At 32.5% G+C, this 22722-nt stretch overlaps 2 protein-coding genes across 2 annotated transcripts; both read right to left on the bottom strand.

The window, feature by feature from the left end:
• Positions 1-4270: 4270 nt before the first annotated feature.
• LOC133295119 (uncharacterized protein At5g41620) lies at positions 4271-8547 on the bottom strand. Its single transcript, XM_061493916.1, has 3 exons — positions 8007-8547; positions 6651-6776; positions 4271-5736 (listed from the first exon to the last, which is right to left on the bottom strand). The coding sequence occupies exons 1-3, from the start codon at positions 8403-8405 to the stop codon at positions 4522-4524; spliced, it is 1740 nt and encodes a 579-aa protein (XP_061349900.1). The 5' UTR covers positions 8406-8547; the 3' UTR covers positions 4271-4521.
• A 10468-nt stretch (positions 8548-19015) lies between these two features.
• LOC133295083 (F-box/kelch-repeat protein At3g61590-like) lies at positions 19016-22194 on the bottom strand. The gene is made up of 2 exons (XM_061493873.1): positions 21859-22194; positions 19016-20424 (listed from the first exon to the last, which is right to left on the bottom strand). Exon 2 carries the CDS (start codon positions 20403-20405, stop codon positions 19188-19190), a length of 1218 nt encoding a protein of 405 aa, XP_061349857.1. The 5' UTR covers positions 20406-20424; positions 21859-22194; the 3' UTR covers positions 19016-19187.
• Between the last annotated feature and the right edge of the window lie 528 nt (positions 22195-22722).

Genomic DNA, 22722 nt, shown 5'->3' on the forward strand with positions numbered 1-22722 from the left:
AATCAATTAAGAGGGAGATTTAATCAATTAACTTGAAGATTTAATCGATTAAATCTTCAAGTCAACTATTTTTGCCAGTTTTAACCACTTAATTGATTAAATCTTCAAGTTAATCGATTAAAGAATGGAAGATTGGTAGATAGTTTCGAATAAGGAGCAAAATGATTATTAATTAATTAATAAAAGGTAAAAGGGTCAAAAGACCGTAATCACGAGTTAATTTTTTAAAATTTAAAATTTCTATTATCTAACTTCAACTTGATTTTAGTTCTTAACTTTTCATTTTTTCCATTTATATCTTTTTAACTTTTTGTCTTTTCTGACCTTTTATTTTTTAAATAACAATTAAAGTGTATTCATTTTTTTATTAACTCAAAAAAGGTTTTTTTTTTTGGTAGACCAAAAAAGATATACTTTATTATAAAATATATGTTAATAAATTGTCTAAAAAATGCTATTTTATTAAATATTTATAATTTTTGTTTTGTTTTAATCTCAATCTTTTAACCTCTAATGAAAAGGATATTTAAATAAAATTTCACGAGATAAATTTCTTGATAGAGCTGGAAAACATGCAATGATAAAATGTAATATTATTAAGAGTTTGTTTGGCACATTTGTTTTTGTTAAAGCTAAGAGCTATTTTTAAGTTAAAGTTAAAAAAATGTAAAAAAAATAAAGCTAAAATCTATTTTATAATTATATAAAGTTGTTCTTAGAATTTTGAAGGGAGGAAAATGAAATAATTTATTATTAGAATAAATTATTACGGTAAATAATAAAATTTATTAATATACATTTAGAATAAAATTAAAATTAAAAAATAAATATGAGAATTCCAAAAAATTAATATATATATATTAAAAAATGCTCATCCTAAGAATTTTTAATATTTTTTCTTCATCATAAAAAAAGCTATTTTTATGATCAAATTTTTTTTGTAAAATTATATTTGGTAATCTTCTGCATATAAAAAAATTAAAAATAAGAGTTTCCAAATATACATTAAATTTTGACCGATATCAACTTGGTTAAAATAATAAATTAATAATATAAGAATATACAATAAATATAAAAATAGTTAAGTAATAAATATACATTAAATTTTGACCGATATCAACTTGGTAATCTTCCCCTCTCACTCTCTTTTATAATTTTCTATGGGCTTCCTAAGTCCTAACACACACCTCTGTGGTGGGTCTTCCCTTAAAAAGAAAAATAGTTAAGTAATAATATTATTTTATTTTATTTATGTATATATATTATTGGTTATATATTTATATGTATTTGTACCAATAATATTAACATAATGTCCACCAAATTTGTTATAAATACATACTATACCATAGTATATAAATATTTCGCATATAATGTCTTTAAAAATTATTTTTAAAATATATTTAAATATAGTTAGAATTTTTTTTTGTAAAATAAAGAAATAAAGAGGGATAATTATAAATTTTTTATTTTCCAAAATAAAAATAGAATAAAATAAAAAATTTTATTTAAATCATGTGTATAATGTTAGAAAGTTCATTTAAATATTATTGTGAGCAAATAAAATAAAAATGAATGATATATTACTAATTTTTAAATACTAGTTTCTCTATTATACTTTATCACATTGTAAATATGTTGAGCATTTTTACCAAATATTATTTTTAAAGTATTTTTTGACTATATATTTTTTAAAAATATTTTAATTTAAATACTTATTCATTAAGTAAAGAGCATAATTATAAATATATTTTTAAATAACCCATAAAATGCAGGATCATTAGTTTACTTCTAATATATCTACTTTACTTACGTAATTGAAAATTGTGCCATATCTATCTATTTATATATAATATAAAAGTTCACTATAATTACCACGAGCTAGGGATTTTTTATTATCTAATTTTTTTTTTTAAAAATTATTTTAATTTATTACTTCATTTATTTTTTTCATACGAATTTTCTCGAATCTTGACAATGACGGCAACGCACTCCTCCGTGTGCATCGGTGGGAAAATGGGGGTGCACACCTGTAAGGCAAACTATGACATACGAGATAGAATATTTACCTGATAGTTTGTGTTTGGTGAATGGGGGTGAGGAGTGAGGACCCCTTATATATGGTGGCAGTTGATTCTCCAAAGGGGTTTGGGTTTTTCTCTTAATTATTAGGTCTTAGGCTCAATGGGCACTAGCGGGATATATTATCTAGAACACTTTTAAATTATTATTTTTTATTTTTCTATAGTTATTTTTCAAATAAATAGAAATCAAAAGTGCATTAATTTTTAATAAATTTATAAAAAAAAATTCATATTTTATCATATATATATTGATCATATATAGATAAACAAAAAATATATACATTAATATAATATCCATTAAGTACAATTTTTTTTTTACTTATTTATAACTTTTGTTATCTTTTAGTTTTATTCTTACACATTCTAATAAAAATATATTTGAATAATATTTATTTAATTTAATTTTTGTATGTTTTATTCATAGCATAATAAAATTTTATTTATACGAACAATATTAGCACAAGGTGAGTCAAAGTTTTTATAACTATATAGAACATAGCAAGTTAATAAAAAATGTATATGATGGAATAATTTTATTTTTATTTTTATACAAGAAGAAAAACAGCAGAAAAAGACAGAAATAAAGACATAAAAAGAAAAAGTCAAGCCCTTTCTTCTCTGAGGATGAGAAATGTCTGTCACGTCCGCGTAGAGAAGAAGCTTCAGCAACTAGGAGGCTCGTCGAAGACAACATCATCTGGTAATCCAGAATTATTAAGGAGAAGATTAGCTAAAAGTCAAGCTCTTTAAATGCATGTACAACCAAAATCTGCCAGTCACGGTCAAGGAGTGCTCTTATCCGAGTCACCAAACGAGACCCACGAGCTGCACCATCATATCTGGTGAATAAAGTGATCATTGAAGTGAAATCGCTTTCAAGAATTAGACAACGCTAACTTCTCTGCCAAGTTATATTAAGTGTGTTGCAGATGCCAATATGAGAAGAACCCGATGAGCCAAGATCCATGAGGGTTACGAACAAACCCTCCACAAGCAGCTGAAGTAGCTGCACCAGGGGAGCCTCTTGCAACACCATCCGTAGTAAGCTTAATAAAACCAAATGTTGGAAACTTCCAAAGGACTAAAATATCAACCATATCAGGAATATCCGAAGTAAAAATACCCATCATGTCCTCAAATTGACGCTAAATAAAAGCAATGGAATTAGGTAATGGAGTAGCCACCATACGAGAGTGAGCAACTTGATTCTACCAATATCAAATCTAATATAGGAAATTAACAAAAAAGAAGGACCAATTACGAATGTCTAGCTTTCCTAGAAATCAAAATTCTCACAACCAGTAATACAAATTACCTTTAAAAAATTCTTCATGAATAGCTAGAGGAATAAAAGTGCACCATAATTCACGAATTACCAAACAATTGCGTAAAGCATGAAGAATTTTCTCATCCTCTTGCCTACAAACATGACAAGAGATGTCCCCATGAGACCAAGAAGCAACCCAGAATCTAATAGGTAATTTACCGTGAGCAATCTTCCATAAAAGAAGCTTTAAACGGTGAGGGTCATTTCACTCCCAAATCTTGGACCAACACCACTCCTCCCAAACTATCTGCTCCAAATCATAAGTACCTTTAATCAGAGTATATAGCACCCGAACCAAAATTAGATCTCTAGTACCCAAACTCTACTATTTATGATCAGGAGGCTCCAAATCCGAATGTGATATCGCACTACGGATGTGCAAAACCAAATCAGAAGGAAGCTAAGAGAAAATTGATCAATGTTCCAGCAACCAGTATCCAAGACATAAATTTGAGTGATATAAGGTAATCAAACTAGTAGTAGAAAATATTTATGGTTACCTATTTATCAAAGTTGAAAAGCTACTATTAATATAACGATGCTAAAAATTATAAACAAATCAAATGCATTGTGAAATAAAACCTTGTTATATATAATTACCTAGAAATGTATTTAGTAACACTAGCTTTTTTACAATATAAAAAATTTCAATTTATCAAATTGACACATTATTTTTTAAAAAAAGGAAAAAATTATACTTCCATTAACTTAACACTACTAATGAATTAATTTGGATGGTTAACACATTGTCTAAGCTTAATTTAATAGTTAATTTGGATAATAGCTACAAATATTATTTATAAATAAACTCATGTAATACTTAGGGGAGGGGGAGGGGGGGGGGGGGGGGGGAATTGGTTTTGGGGACAGTACAAGACACATACCAGAGGTGTTTCCCATAGCCTGATAGGCATAGTGCAATAGTGAACATTGAACAACATCATTTTACAGATATTGGATACAACTTTGATCTTCATTCATCTAACCATGTCAATGACTAAAAAGATTCTTGTGTACAACATAGTTACTAGAATTTGATGAAAGATCCCAGTACAATACCCATTGCAACTATTTCACATCCCAAATTTTCCATTAGAAACTTTATCTAGTTGATCAAGAAGTGCTTTTGCTAGCTCTTGAACGAAATTTCTGTTCCTCTAATCTTGCTTCAAGCAGTTTTGCCATCAATGTGTGTTCCTTTACTCCCTTAGGCAATATGGTAGAAGACCCAGACTTGTCAAAATCTAAAACAGCCAACTTTGTTTTCCACAGTTTTATGGGACTATCATTATCTATAACCTCAGTGATTTCATCTAACAGAACCTGTTTCCTCATTGAATTTTGGCTACCTGTCTTGTCTTGATGAACCATAGTAGTGTCAATGCTTTGTGGTCTGGAGCTGAGTTTGTGAAGTTCTTCACCAGAAGCACTTTTTGGTTCAAAAAATTCAGTGTCAATGGAATCTTCCTGAGCCATATTCTGAGGTGCACTTGTAGCCTCTTTTAGAGGAAAGGAATCCAATGAATGCTGACAAGGGTAAATTTCCTTGAGCTCCTTTGGAGAGGAGTAACCATATTTTTTCAAATCAACAGATCGTTTTGCATGAAGAAATGTTTCAATATCAAAACCTAACTTGTCAACAATTGAGTTTCTCTCTATGAGATCACTGCCTGATTGAGCTAGCTTCATTTGCATGCGTTCATCAAGCCAAGCTTCTGAAATATGAAGTATTAGCCTATCAATGCTATTATTCCCTTTAGCCTTTCCCTTCTCAGAATTCAGCCTAAGTGAATGTACCTCTTGCTCATAATCTCTGATTCCTTTGGCAAACTCATCACACAAATTCTCCAAAAGGATTCGTGCTTTTCTCTCTCTTTCAAGATTTCTCAAACAACCAGAGAATGAAGACTTTACTTCAGAAAGCTCCCTAGCCAGCTTCCGATGCAAGCTTTCCGAATGCTTCCGTAACCTCCTCTCACCTTCTAGCTCTTCCTTGATTGATTTAACTGCAGCTTTAATTCTATCATGTTCTTTGTTCTTCCTAACAAGTTTGTCCACTGTTATTTGCTTCATTAAGTTCTCCTTTTCGTGCCTGCTCATTTGCTTCTCTCTTAGTAACTCCTTCATCCGCGCCTGAGAGTGATCTAGTTCCATTTTTAAAGCTTTCACTACTGATATATTTGATGCATGCTGTTCTTCAAGACTCCAGATACGGTTTAGTACCTTGAGTAACTCAGTGGATGTTGTAAGGCTGTAACGTGATTCTCCAATCATATCTTTAAAGTCTAAGGAACTAGTGGGAGTTTCTGCATGTTTATATGGTGCCACCTGTTTTGAGCAAATAGCATGTGCATTGTTTTAGACCAGCTATGAAGGATGAAAAAACATTTTAAAAATTCTATGGTCTACAGAATGATTTTAAGAGATGTATAAAAATTGTCACAGAAGGATCCTTGAAGAGATTAAATGCATCATGGCTTATTAATTTGGGTATGGAGTTCATAAAAATCAACATCAATGCCTCAATCAAAAACTAAGAAATCATCAACTAAGTTATTTATCTACTCTTTCTTTTCAAACTAAGCAGAGATTGTTGTTGAAGATTATCTTGGTCGAAGTCCATCATCTAAACCCATTAAATTTCAAGTTAAACAAATGCTGGAACAATGCTAAAAAATCAAGATTGTAAATTTGAGCAATACATGTTCAACTGCATGATGACCTAAAGGGTTAAAACGGATAATGGAAAATATTTATAACTAATTGCTCTAATTCTTGAACTTTTCCTATAATGATGGATTATGAATAGCATTTCAATCATTCAAAATTTGCTTCAATTAGTACATAATACAATAATGGCTATATAACTGCAACAAGAATACATTTAATCACTTTTCTGTCTCCTGTTTTGATACTAATAGATTCCACAATACATATTTATTCTTAGGCAAAATGTTGCACATGATAATCATAAGAAATAATTTTCCTACAACCGAGCTAGCCTACTAAGAATTAATAAATGATGTTCCCTACAAAGGAAAAACCAATGACGAAAATAGAAAAACAAAAATGAAGAATCCTAAAGTGTAAAGTCAGTATCCTTATAATTTCAGAATTCATATTTACAGTATAAAAAAACAACCAAACTCATATCATACACTGAAAAGTAATTAAATATTCATTTGAACAATGAAAATTGACACAGAACAACTCAAGATTCAAATGGACAAAAATATGCTTACTTCCACTGAGCTACTGTAAGAAGCAGGGGATACAGATTGTAGAGCACAGCCATTTCTTTCAAATGCTCTATGGTGCTGAACAAGGGGTGCTGCAATATACCTTCTCATGCTACAAGGAGATGCTGACTGCAATAAGGCACGGGATAACAGTCAGCACTTCAAAAGAAAATATATTAAAATATCATGAAAAAGAAAAACAAAAAGACACACTATACAGAATTACAGATACTACTCCATTCAACAATAGAACCCAATGCTGACAACAAATTTTAACTTCGGGAATTTAGTATTTAAAAATCTCTATTTTCTCAATTATTCAGTTGCGGTGATGCAAGCCATCCTATAGATAAGAATTACTATGCAACTAAAGGCACTTCAAAACTAATTGCAATATATATGGAGTTATATTAAGAACCCATGAGAACAACATCAATCACAGGTGTGGAAAGGATCTCAGTGAAAGAAATTCAATGAATTATATTCCAGCCAAATAAAAGCGACAGAGGAATGCAATTACATGGACAATAAATTACCTCTTTTCATCAGAGTCTCATAGCTAGTTTGTAACCTATCCTAGCTTCACTTTGAAATTGCACATATAAGACAATATGGGTTCATATTTCATGAGAAAAAGGCTTAGAACAACAATTATTGCATGAAAAAATGTGCTTGGGTGCCACTAGTGAGAAGCAAGCTTCTAAAGAATGTGGGAGTATACAGAAAGAATCATATCTAAGCAACAGTACACTTGCAATAGTTTTAGACTACAAAATGTTAAGTGAAGAAAACAACCAACAAGGATGAAAAATGAAAACCAATTAAGGGGAAAATGAAGCAGACTTTCAGCAAGAAAAGAAGGGCACTGATGGATAATAAAGCATGTTAAAGTATGACTAAAAATCCTCTAGATAAGGAAAAAAGGGTTGGTCAACTGCATAATGCTACAATAGGCCAAGAGAAATTATAATTTTTTTGCACATCTAAACCACTTCTTTAATTAACATACACAAACCAAACCCATTACCAACTTTTAAACTGAAATTGAAATGTCCATTTGTAAGGCATAGAAAGGAATATAATTTATAGAAAAAGGTCTAAAGCATGTATATGTGTGTAATGGAACCAAGTGGAACAAATGGGACACCCTACCCCCCAAATCAGATCCTGAGGGGGCAAAATCTTGTTTGAATTAGCACAGAAGCAAATCATTTATGGGAAAAAAAAAGAGTTTCCAGAGAAACAAACAGTTAATGCTTGATAGTGCAAAACAAATGGTTAATGGGGAAAGGACAATTTTTTTTTTCTTTTTTTGAGAGAAAAAATGAATAGAAGACAGAACATGAACCGATATAAAACCTGGTCAGAAGGGGTGTCTGGAGGCTCAGGCAATTGTTTGTGAACCTCAGAAACTGTGTCCTTACGGTGGTTGATGTGGCGGCGACGGCGACGGCGGCGGAGCCTGGTGCCAGCTTTGTTCATTGTGGCAAGTGGGGTCTGTTGGGGGGGCTGAATTTCCCAGAGGTTAGCACAGAGCTTTCTTGCAGAAATGTTTGAGGTGGGAAAGTTGAGGAATTCTTGAACCGGGTTTTTGTTGTCACTACCACCATTTTGTTGAGATGGAAGCTCAAGTCTCCATGTGGGTGGTGGTGTAGAAGGGCCTCCTCTTTTCCCCACCAAAACCCCTTCCTTCAGTTTTTCCACCATTAATCCTTCCCTTTTGTCCTCTCTCTCCCAACCTTTTTCTGTTCTTTCCATCACTCTCACTCTTACAACTCAAATGTTCAAATTCCTCTCTCTCTCTCTCTCCCTCCCTCCTTAATGCTTTAAGTTTTAACAATTTGATTGAAGTTACCTGTATCTTCTCTGCAGGTACCACGAACAAGTTACCTCAGTTCAGTGTTCCCAAAGTTTTAGCCACCTAAGCAGTTCCTTCATAGTTGGGTCCACTTTTATTGAATGCTTGTCCCCAGCATCCTAAATTCCTAATATTGGTTACTTTTGTCTCCTCTCAATTTATGCCTTTGTTTTGTTTACTTTAATATATATATATATATATATATATATATAAAAGGCAAGATTCTTTGACACGTCACCTAAGAGCCGCAAGATAAAAAAAATCAACGACTCTGATTTGTAAGCATGTGACACCATTGATCTTTTTTGATCTAACGGTTCTTAAAAGAGGTGTCAAACTTCAAATTTGACACCGGTGTCAAACTAACAAATCTTACACCACACCTCAATCGTTGATGGACGGAAATCATCAGTTGGTATTTTTAATGTAATTATAATTGTTGGATGTATGAAAATCAACGGTTACCAGTGTAAAATGATTCTGATCCTATATATATATATATATATGGCAAGATCTTCTTATATCGATGTAAAAATAATAAATTTTACACTTAATCTTAACCGTTGATTTTTGATATCTGACATTATAATTTATTGAAAATTAATAATTAAATGATAAGAATAATCCAATTAATCACGATCGTTTGATGTACGAAAATCAATGACTAAGATTAAATGTAAGATTTATATATATGTGTGTTCAGGATTATTTTACACTGATGTAAGTTACACTTTCAATTTTGATAATTGATTATATTTATATCTAATAATTCTGATTTATTAGATATTTAAGCATTTAGATGCAAGCAAATCAATTATCAAGATTTGGTGTAAGATTTCTTATTCTTATATCAATATAAAAATAATCTACTCTGTATACATAACAACATATTATTTTATGAAAAAGATATTTATCATTTCAAATGACACAACTTTATGTCATTTCATATTCTCTCTCTTCCACTTTCTCTCTCTTCCTAATTTTATGAAAACGGAAGAATATAAAAAATTATCAAATACACATCAAAACGACATAATTTCATTAAAAATGACACAAAGTTGTGTCTTTATGACAAATGATTTTCCCTTATTTTATGCTAATATAAATTACATTCTGTTCATTTTATTTATATTTAATTATTTTAATTATTAAATATATGAATTGTTAGATGTAAATAGATTAGTAATTAAAATAAAATGTAAAATTATAAGTCGAACTTATATATATCTTAGGATACTAATAAAAGTCAAATGGATTCACATTTCAGTCACCACTAATGATGGGTGAAATCCTTGTTTATGATTTTATATGAATAGTCACTTTTTTCTTCAGTGTTCGTCCTTCCTTAACTTCTAACGGTTACCAGGGTTACCAGACAAACAGATGATGGCACGAGGCCAACAAGGGTTGGAAAGAGAATGGGAAAGAAAGCCAAAAGTTACGTGATGCAATTTTGAATTTGTCATTTTGCTTTCTTTCATGCTATGCTAGGCTAACCTAAGCTACTATGGAATCTGTAAGATCATTGGGGTCTTGAATTTGTTCAAGACTAGGCAATGCATGCAATTATGACTAAAATTGTCTGACTTAGGGAATATTGAAACTTTTAGCATGCGGCTTTTGGAGTTATGGGATGGTTTAGTCTTTGGATTCATGTTGTATTTGTCTTGGTCAGTGCACTGATTTTGGGTTAAAGCTAGGCACACATGGTCCACAACTTTACAGATGGTGCATTATGATACTCATAAAGACATGAACCAAAGGGAACTTGTGGTCCTCCTTCCCTTAATGTCATGCCATGCAATTTATTTCCTTCACAATTGCCTTTGAGTTATGAAGTTTATTATTTTGATTGTGAAAAGCCCATGCACAAGAGTACTACTATTCATAGAGGGGTTTTGTCCCCTTGTGGGTAGACCTTGTACAAACTTACCCCTTTTCTGTTTTTCCAATCAACATTAGTGGCAATATATGCTTAGTTGCTAGCCATGACAGATGGTTAATTCAATAGCATCATTGTCACTAACCCTATATCCAGTGTATCTATTTGTCTACTGCATTCCCAAACTAATCCTTCCAAGGTAATTTCATGAGTGGACAGTAGTAAAGCGCAACACACTTGATAGATAATTGGGTTACTTTAATATATTGATAGGGATTTAATCTCTGGCTGTGTATATGGAGAAGACTTTGTTATAAGAGATTTATCCACTTAATGTGATCTCTCGCTTCGAAAAAATTAGTCTTAAACTGTCGGCCGGAGGATATATTGCGAAACCAAAAAAAAAAAAAAAATCATGAGAGGACCACAATTATCGTTATTGGACCACTTTTGTAGCAGCTATCCTTCTTAAATTCACTGTGGTCCGAAAACAACATTGCTTTAAACTGACATAAACAAAATGCTTCTTTACACATCCAACGTAGGTAATGATTGTATACGGGTGTAAATGCATTTACCATTTTCTTTTTTCTTTTTTTTGAATACACATTACCATTTTCCATATCCTGCATCTTCCTTACTCATTTTAAAAATCTATCAATTACAGCCAAAAGCAGTTATCAATATTTTCAGAAGCATTAGCCTGGACCAATAATCTATTCAAATGCTACTTTCTAGAAATGCCTATGACTACAGTTAAAAACCATCCATGGAGCTTCCCCTATTCTTTGTGCAATGACTACATGTATTTGAATATGCTTGACATACTGAAAAGGAATGGAACATCATGCCATACTTCGTAATTTCTCAGAGCTTGTCATCAATAGAGTAATGCTTGTATAAACTTGAACGGCAGGCTCAATACATGACGAAAGACTCTGACTACCCAAGTGCCCAAATGTCACATGGATAAACTCTAATCAAGCAAAAATTCTTATATCCTTCTGAAGCAGCAGAAATCTTAACCATTAATCTTGCTCTCATTCTTTTTTTCTCCCCTTGTCACCCTTTTATCTAACGGCTGAGATGCTCCTGGAGGAAGAAAAAGTCTTCCTAGTCAATTTTGTATATCCTAGAGAAAGAGAATGGAATGTTACACAAGTATACTATAGTCAAGTTTGTATATAAAAGAGAGGAAAAAATCTACAATACTACCGGTCGTATGTACATCCTATCAATAGCAACATAACACATTAGCTAACATGTTTCCTGAAGAAAGAAAAAAAAAACTTTAATATTATAACTATGTATTTTCTAAAATATATAATTTGTAATTTTATTTTAAATGAGAGTCGTACCGAGGACTGTTGTCAAACCCGGCCCGACCCGGCCGGGTTGACTCGGAACCCGGTGAACCGGTTATCAGACCAGTTTGGGTTAAGCATTGGACCGGTCATGCATCGACCCGGTCAAACCCCGGACAAACCCGGCCAAACCCGGTGACCCGTCGACCCGGTGACCCGGTCGGGTCATGCATTTAAAAAAAAAAAAATCAAAATTATTTCATCTTATAAAAAAAATGTAAAACTCATTTTAACAACTTTTTATAATTTTATTTACTAGTATACTCTTCTACAATAACCTCTTAGTTTCCGATACTAAAGCAATTTGTGGAATAATAAATTAGAGAATGTAACATATGTCATTTTAATGTAATTGAATTTGAAAAATATGAGTTCAATGTCATTGAGAGGTATGTTTATGGGAATTCTGAGTTGCCATTTAAATTGACATAGTAATAGCATGCACTTTTATTTATTTATGCTTATTTTTTTAACTTATTTAGTGAACCTTGTTTAATTTATTTTAGATATGGAAGATATAATTGAATTTATATGTTCATATTTATATATATTTTTATATATCTATATATATCCGGGTCAACCGGTCCGACCAGTGACCCAGTGACCCACCGGTCCGACCAGTGACCCAATGATCCAGTACCCCAACCGGGTCGATGCCCGGGTCGGGTTTAACAACACTAGTACCGAGTACTTAGTGCGACGGTAGGATCAAAGACGTTCTCCTAAGAGAGAGATTGAGAGAGAATGGTGCTGTAAGCCTGGAACGTCACTCATGCCAAGAAGGCACTGGAAAACCTTCCTATAGGACCTTGGTAGAAAGCCAATGAAGGACCCTGATATATCTTGGCACGGATTACATTATTTCACCATGGAATAACTAAACAAATTGAATGGTATTTTTGCACATAAATTTAACATGCTATATGTTAATAATCTTCAAGGTCCTTGAGGATATATCCTGTTTTCACTTTGTAGGACGCTGATTTGCAATATCATTTAGTCAAAAGTTCTTTTGTACCCCGAAAAGTCAAAAGGTTTTTCTGTGCAAGACCATTCAATTTTGCCAAATCTGCTTCTCTCCAGTGCATTAACTTCATCTGTCCCGAACCGTTGGGTGAATGTAGATTCTTGACCTCTAACGAGTTGATGTACCATGAGCAAATTCAAGGAGACCAGTGTATGCTATCATTGCACTGCTATCAATGCAATACTGTTAGAAAATAATATAAATCATTAAAAAGACTCTCACCTAATAACTTAATTTTTTGGGTTAAATTGATCCTTTACATGATATTAAAGCCTCATGTCCTGCATTCGATCCTCGTCGTCCCACAATTTTCTTTGTGCAGGCTAGCACAACATTTACCTGCAAAGAGTAGCATAATTCTGCAGGTGTGCACTCATTATTCTTTAGCTTTTCAACAGCAGTTGCTTCAATATAGCTCAATATTCCACTAAAAGATACATCCATCCCTTTCACAACATAAGGAATGTCAATAAATTTCTCTCCTTTCTTTGCAAGCTGAAGGATAAGAAAACCATGTAAGGCAAGTTGAGACAGAACAAACTATAGCAACATTATTCAATTAAGAACAAGTATTGAAAAACTTCTGGATCTATCAGGAAGGGCAATAACTTAAATATAATTTACATTTATATAGAGTTCAAAGTATAAAATATTGGATAAGGAAAAAAAATTCTAGTTCTTCGCTTATTAGGTGTACACTTGGAGTAAAAAGATGAACAGGGCAAAAAATTAATACAGATAAAATCTTAGACAAATTGCAAGGTTTGAAACTCAAAAAAGGAAGGGCAAATAAAAGCAATGCCCGATCAGTAAATAAAGAATAGTCACCAAGTTTGATATCAGAAAGATACCAAACTGAAAAGGGCAACAACGTATTCAGTTTTCATTTTAAAGGTAAGACCACTTATAGCATCCTCAATACCCAGATCATGAAAAAGGATATCAGTGACAAAGCCTTTCTCTCTTTCTCTATACAGTGGGGGAAGAATGAAAAAATCATCGTTGTTAAAAAGCAGCCAAAGGCTGAATCAGAGTATAATGATAGTATAAGAGAAGTGTTCTCTAAAAGTTATTTATTTTAGGATTTGGGGTATTGAATGCCATTTTTTTCAGTCATTTGTTTACAGTTTGTGGATTATATAGTTCCATTGCTTTGTGGAATTAAGCAAGATATAGCATCAACAAGTGCAGCATATTTAAAGCCCCCCGACAAGGACAGAAAAACTACTCAACAAAATCCTGTTCTCGTTAGCTCAAAGTTACATTTGTAAATGTCCCAGACAGGCAGACAGCATTGGGTTTGGGCTACGAGTAAAATGTAGTGTGTTTAGATAATAGAACCAACAAAGAAAATTCAAGGCAAAACAGTAAAGAGAATCGTGCAACAGAGAATGAAAGGAACCTGTTAACATTTCAGAATTCTAAAGAGGCAAACTTTACACTGATTTCCAAGAGTAGAGACCCACCCAAGCCTTGTTTAAATTATTCAAACAGCATATATCAGAGTTGACAATATACCTATTAACCGAGATCATTTTTTGTACGACGGTAGTAGGTGCATCTACCATTCAACAAGTGACACTTGAATAAAAAAAATACTTTTCTCTCCTCTGATTACAAGCATCACATTATTCCTCAATTTTTATTGACTAGTCGTACGACTGAATGGTGCGAAAGTAGTACCATAAACATTTTCCAATTAAATCTATTAAATTCACGAGATTCCCTCCTTGACATATTATCAAACAGAGAAAATGCATTAATAACTCCAAAATAATGCCACAATACCCCCCATTGCATTCAATAACCAACGTCCACAGAAGCAAAAGGCCCTTCTGGGCTCTCACAAAATCCACTTTCAAGCATATCACATGTCCAAAAATATTCGTAAGTCATAACAAGCAAACAGTAACAGACAACATAAAACACACAAAGTCAAAAAATGATGTCATGGATAAATGAAATATAGGTCAGCATAACCAACTTATGGACAAAACCAATAGAGCAATACATAAAAAGAAGGAAATCCAAGACACTACATTCATTACACAGAACAAAGCACCATTTTTCTTTCAACCTATATTCTACATGAACACAAAGAAACCAAATACAAGAAAGAAAAATTGGTACACAAACCAAATACAAGAAAGTGAAAACAAGACCAAATTACCTGGGCCAGTGGGGATAAGTCAAGTGTCAAATGGGCTTTTAATGGACTCCTTCAATGAAAGCTTGGACCCAATAAAAATCAGTTATCCGTTATTATCTAATTCATATATTATTAAATTAGGGCATCTAAAAAGACTTTGGATCAACCCTCCTTCTTCATGAAACCCAAATCCAATAGACGAATACCTTCACCCCAAGTCAAACACTCAGATAATCTTTACACGGAGAAAGATATTATTACTACAAAAAAAGCTTACAATCTTTACAACTAATCTAATTATCAATGTTTTTCGTTAATCTAACGGTTATAATTTATTGAAAATTATTAGGTTGCATTTATTAATTCATTATTATTCCCAATAAATTATAAGCGTTAGATTGACGGAAATCAATGATTATTAGGTTGGTTGTAAAGATTATAAATTTTTTTGGTGATAAATATATCATGCCCCTACATACATATGTGCATCCCCAAGTATACACTTCTGAAACCTTAATCATCCCTTCTTACTCCAGTCCATCGCACCCTTGCATCAGAGAAGATTTATGATATGTGATCATTTAATCCATAGTTGATCACTCACTTGTGGATCCAACATCAATCACAATCCCTTTGGATCGAACACCCATATCATTTTCTCCATTCCCATAAATTAAACTTGATTAAGGACTAGAAACACCTTATCACCAATATAATAAGGGAAATGTATTTCTTATATTGATGGAAGAAAAAATTTGCAGTAATTGATTATAACTATTTATTTCTAGAAATACATAGTTATGATCGGGAAAAAAAAAATTCTCTACTAGACAACTTTTGAATAGAGAAAAAAATAGGGACATAAATATTATTCTTTTCTTTGTTTTATGAAAAAAATGGTCTTTCAAAATAAGATTTTAACTTTATATGGATAATATAATATTATGTTTCAACAATTGTTAGAAGTTGAAAGTTACAGCTTTTCCATTAAACAAAAATGATGAAACATTGTCATCACACGATTGCTTAGTTGGATTTCCTTAATAAAAAAAAAACACATACAAGTACGTACTAATTAATTATTATAATCAATGTTGGTTTTTTTTTTTTTTATAACAATCAATGTTGTTTTATATGGAACTCTTCTGTTGTCCTCTGTTTAGTGTTACATCTTGTGAAGGCTAAGCTGTTGTAAAATTACATGTCAATGAAGTTAGCCTAATTCAAAGAGAACTAATTGATGCTGCATGTCATCACTCGTCAGTAGCGAACAGGGGTGAAAGTGGGTTGGGTTCGGCCAAGTTTTGTCTCGAAAAGTCTAAGCCTACGTCAAAAAATTTCAATTTGGCCTGGCTCAAGCCTAGTATAAGTCTAATTGTTAGCTTCTTTTGACCCATTTATAAAAAAACAAATGATCTGGCTTAACCCGTTACCCTGTTAATTTTTAACTTCCCAAAACTATGAATCAACTTTACAAAGTACTCAAATTCTGTTGCTACACCAAAAATCATAATTCAACGTCCAAACAGAATCATGAATCATAACAAAACTAATACAATATGGATTTAAGTCATTTTCAAAAGCAAAATGCTTAAACTAAATAACATATATTTCATCAGATCCAACAAACAAATTCATATTATGTAAATTAAAATAACTACCTGAATCCAACAAACACATCATGATGCTTGTAGTAAGTATAACCTCTCCCAAAAATCTTTTAATATATTCACATACACAATCTAACATGTTGAGATGTCAGTTCCTCCTATATAAGAAATAAAGTAAGATTTCTATTAAAATATAATTGAATATAATTAAGTTATAAATAATTGCAATTGATTAAATTTATATCTTTTTTTTTCTTCAAGGCATACTTACTATATTTTATTTTATTTAAAATAAATAGTACAATATAGGCCGGCCTATAAGCTTATAGGTCCGGCCTTTTGAAAAGTGAGTCTACGGTCTTTTTATTAAACAGGCTTTTTTAAGGCTCGAGTCTGGCCTATTATACAAAATATACTGGATCAGATCTAGCCTGATGTAGGTCGAGCCGTAGGCCCCTGTAGGCCGACCCGGCCCAGTTTCACCCCTAGCAGCAACTAACGAACAACACTTCACCACCTATAAGAGAATTCTACATTTTCATACAACTTATACTTGGTCATCTTATAATTAGGCACACCCTCACTAATTTCATATTTTGGTCAAATTTTGCAGAGAAAAAAAAAGACTCGATTTCTCCTCCTTCTTGGAGAGGGAGAGAGAGACTCATTTTCTTTTAACATAAACATTATATAATATAAAGATTTCAAATTTTAATATATAGAGAAAAGGAAGATAGTTTTCCATTATGCGTCGTTTCAAATGTTCAAAGAAAATGACAAGATTATAAATTTTTTAAAACAAATGGTATTTGACCCCACATATTTTATTTCTTGTCCCATCATTTGTATTGATGTGTCTAGAATCAATGTTGAATAGTGTTTCCATTACACCAAGAAAAAATTAACTAAACTATAAATTATTTGTTATTACCCATCATCCTTAATTTTATATATACCCACTTTGAACTGAAATGTATAAAATAATCAAAAAAAATATTAATAAACATTGTAAAATGCACCTAATAAGGCATTACTAAATTCTAATAGGATGTGACTCCTTTGTTCTGCTATGAATTGTATTAATCACAAACAAACAAGTTTAATTTTCACGTCCGAGAAGAATAAATCTTTAATGCATTTACTCATTCATTTTGTGACACATCGACAATAAAACATCACTTCATCTCAAAATGCAGATGATGGGATATTTTTTGTTCACGTATCACAAAATAATTAGGCAGATACATTTAAGCTTCGATGCATTTGATGTATTAAAGATTTATTTTAATAATTCCAATATAATCCCCAGGCCCTTTGAGAAGCTGGTTGAATGTTATATTACGAAAAATATTTTTCATATTATAAGATAAAATTATTTCTTACATACACAAAAAAATAAATGAAACCAATTAAAAAGAAAAGAGAGAAACAGAAAAAAAAAATCTCACTTATTTTTTATATATATATATAAAGGGAAATACTAGTCTTACGTTGTAAGAAACTAGTATCTCATGTCATAACTATAAAGCATGTGGAACCTACTCATTTATTTATTTTTTTATCTCAAATGCTTTGTCTATAAGATAAGATATTTCTCATACATAAAATAATATTTTCTCATACAATATAAAAAATGTATTTGACTTATAATATTGTAGAGAAGCGATAGCCATTTAGAAAGGAAGTTTGTTTAGGACCTTTATTTGTCACATCTCCACCAAGGAAACCCCACCTTTGCTAGCCAGACCAAGCGTGAACCTCACTTCTTCACCAACCATACCATAGAGCAGGTTCCACCTTTCAAGTTGGCAAATATAAAATAACATGATGTACGACCCACCACAATCACACAACACACATGCACAACCAAATTGTGATTTGAGCATAACATGCTCATTGGCTCAACAGTAAATCAAAGAGATAACATGTCTTAGGGAACTATAAAAAGGTTCCATAAAGTCCATTATACATCATTAAGGAGCCGTACAGATAACAAAGATATATATCCATATAAGATTTTTATTTTTATTTTCCCTTTTCCTTAAAGTCTCCACAAGAAAAGACTAAAACCAACTTTTGTACACTGAACAACCTTCGTTAACTATGCAACAACAGTTTCCCTTAGCACATGCCTTAATTGTTCTGAAACTAATACAAGTTCTTAAAGCAGTGGAGGACAGCCTGAATGTTACACAGTTCCAAAGGACACTGCTACTGATAAGCAGAAAGAAAATGGTCCACTCAACCTTGAAATAGATGCTTTCCAAACTTTGACACCAAATTTTAGAAAGGATATTTTTTATTTTTTTTGGTCAAATCAATCATATAAATTTGAGTACTACCGTAGTACTAGCACGTTAATTATATAAGTTTTTAAGTTTTAATATGAAACTGTGAGTTTATATAAAAATGACAAACTCGATGGAAGGTATGGTACTTCAATACTACCGAAGCAGACCCCTAAATTTTAATGCACCATAACCTTTGATTTTTCACGGAAAACAAAGAGAAATACATAGTTCTGTGACTGAAATTTTCTGCTATAATATCAGCAAGTACACTTCGTATGAAAAGTTAAAACACAGAAATCATTAAATTTTGGCAGAAAACACAAGTTTCAATGGCAGCTGTTGATTGTATGGAGAACAAACTATGGAGCAATTTCAAGCCTGGGCTCAAAGCAAAAACCAGTGAAAAGCTGTAGAGGGAACCTCTTTGTTACTGGGCATTTCTGTGACCATTTCCATTGTTTAAGGCTCGTGTCAAATGTGAGAAGTGCTGGAGATCCATAACTTTGAATATATATTATATCGTCTATACCACTGCTAGCAAAAACATCATCAAATTCTCCAAAGCCTTGGAAGTATTTGTGGGGCATTCTTACAATCTCTTCCCACTTCCTATCATGAAGAACCCAGATACCAATTCCTTTTATTATGTCAGGTCGATCATGTTTGCCAATTCCTCCCACCATTACAAGCTTCTCCTTCAGATTCATCAAACGGCCACAAGTTAGAGAACAAGGTACTTGAATAAAACTCCTTCTCAAGCTAGCTTGGGAAGAACGGTTGGAGATGTTATATGCAATTAGTGCATGGCGACTTTCTGGTGGACCACCCCCAGTTGAGTAAACTAAAAAGTATAGCACACCATTGCATATCACACTCTCATCACCACCTCTCCACCCCATCAAAACCTCTGATAAAGTAGTCACCCAGGTCACTTTCTCTGAATTGTATATGTGAATTGAGATATCCCACTGGAAAAAGTTATCAGGGACTTGCTTCGATTTTACAATTGCTACAGTATAAATATGGGATTCCCTGTTCGCTGAGATTGCTAATGCACTATAATCAGAAAACTTCAAACCTGGAGGCTCCTCAAGCTTCCTACAGATTTTGGTAATAGGGTTGCACATGCATAATTCACTTCTGCTGTCATTATCCATGAAGCAAACTAAGCCATATGATGAAGCAATGAACCAATTAGAAGTTTCGATGCAGGGAAGTTCAATGCCATACCATTTCCGAAGGATGGGATCATAAGCATAACCGGTTGGTTCATCAGAGTTAGTAAACATAAAGTACCAAGGTTTCTGGGGTAGCAAATGGGAAGGGTTCCATAGAAACCTCCCTGAAGTAACAATCTCATACCATCTTTTACACACACAACCTGCTCTGAAAATGCTTGGGATGGGGAGATAGGCTAGGATACGCTCCAACAATTCATCAGGTAAAATTATGTCCACAGAAACAGCAGTTCCTTCTTTATCAACTTCCTCACCAAGTTCCAAAAATGAATCAAACTCCCTAATCTCCCTTCGTGTGTCATCATCACAGTGGCTAATCCATGATGTTTCTCCCGCCATAAGAGTTGAAAGTAAAGGCCTAATAAGTATATTTAAAAGTATTCAGCTAATTATTAAAGAATCCCAACGACAAATAAGAAAGAACCCGGGATTTTATGACCTGAGAATATACTAGATCATGGAGACTCACAGTAACACAAGGTGAAACACCTCAAGACAAAATGAAAAGGACATTTTAAATCACACAACTAATAATACCATAGGTAGAACATAAACAAGATCAACTGCGCACACACACAACAGAAAACTTTCCTGCAAATGATAAACAATCAAAGTATGAATAGGATATAATACAGCAAGGGCACAACCATCAGAACTTACCAAGAAAAGAAAACTAATACAGAAGTATATATCTCCTTTCAAGAAGAAAGTATAATACAAAATGTGAACCTGACAAGAGGACCAATATAAGGGAACTAATATCCACCAACTATCCCCTTTTTCGTATTTAGAAGTCCAAACGGTAAGGGAAAGATGCATAGCACTTACTAAAGTAGAAAATCTGGTCTAGTCGCAATGCTAGTGGGGAAGCTCATGAAATGAGTTGGTATTAGCAATCAAAGCCAAACCCCACAGAAGGAAAGATCCTTAAAAGGGTTTGGTATTTTGAAACAAACATGACTAATAGATTGAATAGCACTGGTATCAAACAACGGATGCTTGTAGCACATAGCCAGGAAAAGCAATATACAATATTAAATGTAAAAACAAAAAACACAAATACTCATAACATGGAAGAATTTAGTAAACAGAAGATATTTCTCATAAATCCAGATATATACAATATAATATTATGTTAAGCTCACCAAACTAATAAATAACACCGCAAGCACGCTTAAAATCTACATGCTTCGAGGTTAGCTCAGAAATTTGATGTCAAAGTAAAACAACTAAGAAGGCATAAATGAAAAACACGCATAACCCAAAGAGGAAATTTTTATCAAACAGAATAAAGTCACAAAATTTATATGTAACAAGAAACAACAAATGGCTCAGAAAGAGAACAAACACTGCAACTTGCTGATTCCTTACAAGCATTTAAAATGGTGCTAAAACCAACATTAAAAAATAAAAAAATAAAAACTTTTCCCTGGAAGGCTGTTCATCATAAAAACAAGTTGTCTTTGCTGCACGAAGAAGCAACATTTAAAAGCAGAACAACTCTTCAAAAGAGGGTTGGTGTGATTCAAACTATAAAAGAACAAAATAAGAGGGTGAAGGAAGAGAAACCAAATGGTTAAAAAACCCATCAAGCAAACACCAAACCTCTTCGATCCTGAGATGACTAATCAGTAGAAGAAACAATCCACAGCAGATACCAAATTCCAAAAACAAATACAGATCAATGAACACAGAAAAGCACCCACAAAAATTAAAAACAACCACCCTACAAAAAAAAAAAAACATTTTGAGGATTGAAAGATGAAACCCATTACGTAGAGATAGATTCTACCTTGTTTGAAAGGTTCCACTAGTGTCACTGTGGAAAAGGGTGTGAGCTGATTCAGCGAGTTTCCGTGTTTATAGTCAAAAAGAAGAAGAAGAAGAAGAACCTGGGGGGAATGAAATTATTGCTGAATGGGAATTGAGAATAGCCACAAAAGCATTGAACTTTATGGTGAAAACAGAATGAACGACGTAAAAAATTTTCCTTCAAATGGAAGAACAACGAAATGGGTTGCTCTAGATTTGGTTGATAAACAAGGCCAAACAACGCACTAAATAGAAATAGAGAGAGAGAGAGAGAGAAAAAAGCGTTTTTTTTTTTTGGGTTTGTTTTGTTGATACGACAAAAACGACAGGAATTGAAGTGCGGTTCTAGCGCATGGAAGATGGTGCTTTCTGTAAGGGAAGAGTGAAGTGCGTGTAGGCGCGTGAGTTTAGTTTTTTTCTTTTGTTTTGCCTTTTTCATTTCATTAGCGTTTCGTGTGAAGATAAATAAATTAATGAAAAAATATTTTTCTTTTTATTTTTTTATGGATTTTATTGATCTTTTGTTACATAAAAATAAATCTATTTCCTACACACAAATTCAAGATGGTCTCACTTTACTTTTTCTCTCTCTTCCCTTGAAAGTGGACCCCACTTATATAAATGAGTCAGTAGGAGATAATTATTATCTTCTACTACGTGAGAAAACTATTACCTTTTTTTATAAACAAATATTTGTCATTCTAAAATATAATTGTGTTATTTTAAGTGAAAAAAAGATATAACTTAGTATTTTTTATTGGGGACAATTATATTTATCATCAGGTAAGTTTATCACCCTTACGACCAATCTCATAACCGTTAGATTAAAATTAAATCTAACGGT

Source organism: Gastrolobium bilobum, unplaced genomic scaffold (genome assembly GCF_033153095.1).
Source record: "Gastrolobium bilobum isolate Gb01-03AN ecotype WA unplaced genomic scaffold, APGP_CSIRO_Gbil_v1 utg913, whole genome shotgun sequence".
NCBI lineage: Eukaryota > Viridiplantae > Streptophyta > Magnoliopsida > Fabales > Fabaceae > Gastrolobium > Gastrolobium bilobum.